Source organism: Lolium rigidum, chromosome 4, assembly GCF_022539505.1.
Source record: "Lolium rigidum isolate FL_2022 chromosome 4, APGP_CSIRO_Lrig_0.1, whole genome shotgun sequence".
In the NCBI taxonomy this organism is placed as follows: Eukaryota; Viridiplantae; Streptophyta; class Magnoliopsida; order Poales; family Poaceae; genus Lolium; species Lolium rigidum.
The window spans coordinates 236,907,133-236,912,231 of NC_061511.1; the positions used below are offsets into that span (position 1 = coordinate 236,907,133).

General features: G+C 43.6%; 1 protein-coding gene across 1 annotated transcript; it reads left to right on the forward strand.

The window, feature by feature from the left end:
* The first annotated feature begins 1,028 nt into the window (after positions 1-1,028).
* Positions 1,029-4,659, forward strand: LOC124649907. The gene is made up of 5 exons (XM_047189477.1): positions 1,029-1,134; positions 1,220-1,292; positions 3,933-3,984; positions 4,066-4,135; positions 4,261-4,659. The coding sequence occupies exons 1-5, from the start codon at positions 1,045-1,047 to the stop codon at positions 4,342-4,344; spliced, it is 369 nt and encodes a 122-aa protein (XP_047045433.1). The 5' UTR covers positions 1,029-1,044; the 3' UTR covers positions 4,345-4,659.
* The last annotated feature ends 440 nt before the right edge of the window (positions 4,660-5,099 follow it).

The window sequence follows — 5,099 nt, forward strand, 5'->3', positions numbered from 1 at the left end:
CATGGCGGCATCCCTGGCTTCGTGTAGTTAATCGTTTTTCTTTATTAATTAACTGGAGAATTAAGAGGGAAGAAGAAGAACCTTTCGATTTGACTGAACGGTAGATCTCATCGTTACAGTACCCGTACAGTAACAATAGGACTGCAGAGGAGCCAAACCCGTTTGTTTGCGGCAAACGCGTTGACGCACACCGGGCATTGCCCGAGGGGGCTAGTTGTGCTGCGGGCCCAACAACATCAGCACGCTTCCTTTTTTGCTTTTCTTTTTCGTTGATTTTTGGAAACTCTAAATTTTTATGTGGATATATTTAAAATTTGAACAAATTTCAAAACTAGAAATTTTATAATTTTGAGCAATATTTTTAAAGTGAGCATTTTTTAAATTTGAACCTTTTCCAAAATTGAACATTTTTTAATTTTAACGATTATTAAGTATGAACATTTTTTAAATTTTTAGTTTGTTCCGAATTTGAACCATTTTATTTTTAGAAAAAGTAAGCTGAATTTTTTTTAAACACGCACATTTTAAAAATATTTTCATTTAAAAAATTAAATCTTACAAGAAGAAGAAATAGAAAAGAGAAGAAACAGAAGGAAAAAATAGAAAAAATGATACATCGTCCACGCCCGGGGGTGCGCGAAGTTGTGGTACGTGCCGACCTGGTAGGCCCACCAGAGGTAGTGAGATGTTTTCGGTTTAATTTTTTGTGTTGCGGTTTCTTCCTGTTTCTCTGGTTTTTCCTGTTTTTGTTCGGATTTTTCTTGGTTTTTAGTTTCCCGGACTATTTTCCTTAAACTTTTCTAAAAAAATTTTGCGGCGCCCGGTATGTGCCGACTTGGTCGGGTTACAGGAGCCACTTGCGTACAACGATGCAGATGGGCTGTGTCGAGCAAATCAACCATGGGCCATGAAAGTCCACTATCCAATCCTGTCCAGCCCAACAGACAACGAATCGTCTGTACTGAGAACACGCGTTCCTCTTTGCGTCTCCCTCCACCGGGCCGGGCTTCCAAGTCTGTGGTGGCGCAGCCGAAAGGTTCGGGGATGGAGGCCGCCGCCGACGAGGAGCAGGAGGGGCTCTCCGCGCAGTCGCCGGCGCAGGCGCCCCCATCGTCAGCTTCCTCTCTTCCCAAGGTCCCTTGCCTTTCCCCCTACCTTACCCCTCGCTCCTAGTTTTTCACCTCGGTGAGGGGGCTCATGTACTTTTCTGGCATCGCAGGAGCAATCGCAGGTGGAGTTGGAGCTGAGGCTGCTTCAGGCTCTCGAGTTCTACCCTCCGTCCAAACTGAAAGGTGGGTCGCTTTGATTTGTTTCCTGTTATGAATAATAACGATGGGTCAGGTTTCCTTGCTGTGCTGAAATGATATTTAGAGGGAATAGCTGTACCACAAATCAAGTCATACACACTCTCGCCGTTCAGTTCTGAAATCTCAGGAACGCATGGTCTGTTTTAGTGACCGCAACTTAGTTGTTTTATGTTGTACATGAGAAGTTTTGTTTTGCAACCCTAATTGTTAGTTTTGTCAATAACCATGCCAGGGCTAGATAGGAGTGCAGTGCCATATATTTGCTTACATATGATGAAACAACCTCACTACTGCTTTTCAAGATCTCAAAAAAAAGGAATTACTATGACAAGCTGCCCCATTATCGACTGAATTTATGTGTATGCTATGTTCTGAATTTTATGGTCAAGGTTTCGACTAGAATGGGTTGACTGGGGTCCCTTCTTTATATTAGTATGTGAACATGACGGTGAAGACTAAATGAGCTGTGCACGATTTCAGGTGAGCTCTGTGCCCCTGCAGAACCTCCCGCATGTTTTTCGATGTAAATAAGGAGGAAAACCACTAAATGCTCATTTCCTATTTTTTTCATAAAAAGATGATCCAAGCCTGCTTGTAACTGGGTAGATTTTGTGTAGAGCAATACCAGGGTAGATTTTGAATATGTCGTAAAGCCTTGTTTGGTTAGATTTACGAGTCAACCATATCCTGTAATTTAACTACTTGACTTGGAAGCTATTCTAGGAACTTTATATTAGGCTCTTGATATGATGACTACTGAAGGTTCAATCACTAGCAGCTGAAATGTGGAATAGTCTACCATCAATTATCAAGTTTAACAGCAAAACCGAAATGCATAGATGTACAGATCCTATCTCTAAGTAGATACCGCTAAGGGCTAAGTTTTATTCATCCTTAGTTTACAAGATCTTGTTTCACATATTGAAACGCGTACAGATTATTCAGGAATGGCATGTTACAACTTTGCAATATTGTATAGGGGTAGAGGACTGAAGAAACTAAGAAGATTCTGACACCTCTTTTCCTTTGTTTTTTGGGGACTGATTGCTCTTTGCTGAATTTGATGGGGCTTTAAGGAGTGGCTAGTCTTTAATTTGGGTTTCTATTGCACTTTTTCATGGGGCCAACAAGCATGGATGATTATTGAAGACAGCCATCCCTCCATATGTAATGGGCAGTGGCGGAGCTTCGGTCCGGCTAGCCTGGGCAGCTGCCCGGGCTGTGTCAAGTATCCCTCGTTGGATATTAAGCATGTAATGAGAAATTAGTCACAGTTTTGATGGGCAAACAGTCATGGTCCAGGAGTCTTTAAGACTTTGCCCAGGCTACCTCAGTGTACTGGCTCCGCCACTGGTAGTGGGTTACGGCTGTATGCACAAGCTGCTTTTTCTGGAAGGGCATCTGAGTATCTATTGAAAGCTGTATGTAGCTAGCTCTAGTTGGTTTACTAATCAGTTTTTTTGTGTTACTATGTCATGCTTGAGTGCTTTGAAGTAGTACGCAGCTAGTTCTAGTTGGATTAGATAATCAGCTTTTTAAATGTTACTGTGTTATGCTTGAGTGCTTTGAAATAGTTCACAGCTGCCCTAGCTGGCTTTAGATAATCAGTTTTTTTTTTGTGTTACTATGTCATGCTTGAGTGCTTTGAAGTAGTACGCAGCTAATTCTAGTTGGCTTAGATAATCAGTTTTTTAAATGTTACTGTGTTATGCTTGAGTGCTTTGAAATACTAGCTCACAGCTGCCCTAGCTGGCTTTAGATAATCAGTTTTTCTAATGTTACTATGTCATGCTTTAGTGCTTTGAAATAGTACATGGCCAGCTCTAGTTGGCTTAGTAATTTTTTTTTATGTGTGTGTTACTATGTTCTGCTTGAGTTCTTTGAAATAGGAAGTATTGAGTATGGATTTTGTGGCAGCGCAGTCAGATTCTTTCACGAAATTCTAACTCATGCATATTTCGATCTAAAGTTCTGGAAGAAATGTCCTCCTAGAGTGTAATTGGGGGCCAAATAGCAAAAAAATCTGCAGGACGAAATTCTATTGCAGAACTGACTGTCTCTAGGAATTTTGGCAAAATGGATTTGTGGCTGGCTCTAGTTGGCTCAGATAATAATCCATACATATCAGGGTCTAAAGTTCTGGAAGAAATGTCCCCCTAGAGTGTAATTGGGGGCCAAATAGCAAAAAAAAAACTGCAGGACGAAATTCTATTGCAGAATTGACTGTCTCTAGGATATTTGGCAAAATGGATTTGCGGCTGGCTCTAGTTGGCTTAGATAATAATCCATACATATCAGGGTCTAAAGTTCGGGAAAAGATGTTCTCCTAGAGTGTAACTGGGGGCCATAAATAGCACCCAGAAATAATAACGGATGCGAGTGTGTTCTGCTTAGGGTGACATGTCAATGCTAAAGCTTACACGAGGTGAATATGTATGAAAAGAACTTAAGGAACGAAAATCTAAAGCGAAACTGACCGCGCCTCCTGCCTTGGCCAAGGAAAATGTGGCAGAAACAGTTTTGCAGACTCTGCTGCACAGTGCAGCTATGAAAACGTTGGTTAAGATTTTTGTTTTGTTTTGTTTTTGTTGAGTACGCATTCTAAACTCTTGTGTGTGCTTGCAGGCATTCATCGTCACTTTGTTCTGTATGGCCTCATGGAGCACTTGAGAAAAAGGTGAGACCGTATGCATATTCTTCAATGTGGGTTACCATGGAATTTGTGGCATCAGGGCTGACAGCCTACGAATTCTTTCAGCCTGGACAGACAGTTCTCTGCCGACGAAGTTCTGCAGCTGCTGGACCGCTTCTTCAACCTGGAAATGCTGGTGACTGGACACATTTTACTCATCTTTCGCTTCGTTCTTGTCCTGCATCTACACTTTGGCTCAATGAGAGTTGAGGGTGTGGACTGGACGAGATTCTCACGTACGGTTTGTGTACCTGAATGCAGAAGCCGGATGACGAGGAGAAGGATAATTTCAGCCAGGCGGAGGAATTCGCCTTGCCAGACAGCTTCCTCAAGAAGGAAGAATGATCACAAGTAGCCCCCGCAGGTAGTACGTAGAAGAGAAGGATGCGTCGGCTTCAGTCTGACCGCGACTTGTTTGTAGTTCTTGCCCCCGGCCATCTTGCGCTGGAGGGCGTAGAAGCATAGAACGGATCACCCATCCGCTCGTAGCTGTGTTGCATTCACTGACTTGTAGAGCTGCCGTTAGCCCGGATCAGCTTCAGTAAACCATGCATTTCTCTTGTATAATTTTCGGCGATATCTGGTCACCGGCTGAAATCGTGTGAAAGTATCTTCAGTTCTCCACTGAAACCACATAGCCCTCCACGACTGCAGTTGGCACAGTAAGGGCAACTCTAATAAAGTGGTCAAACCCTTCAAATTTCCTACTTTCAGTCGAAAAAATTGTCCAGGTCCCGTAAAAAGTGGTGAACCCCTTAAAAAGAATTTAAGGGTGCCCGAGAACCTTACATTCACATTTTTGGAGATAATTTTGCTGTCGCCTCTTAAACCAGTAAACTCTTTGCGAGCTCTAGACCATCTCCAGTTGCGTCCCCCAAACCGTCCCCAAAGCCATTTGGGACGCGCGGACAAAAAAAGCTTCCAGCCGCGTTCCCAAAGCCGATTTTTGTCCGGCGCGGCCCGATACGGTGTCCGGTGCCCCGAGCCCGTCCCCGCCCCACAGGGACGCACCGGGCACGCCGGATACAACGAAAAGCGAGGCGAAGCGACGCGGGTCTGACCCGTCAGCGACTCATTCAAGTTTGGACCTAACCGTCGCC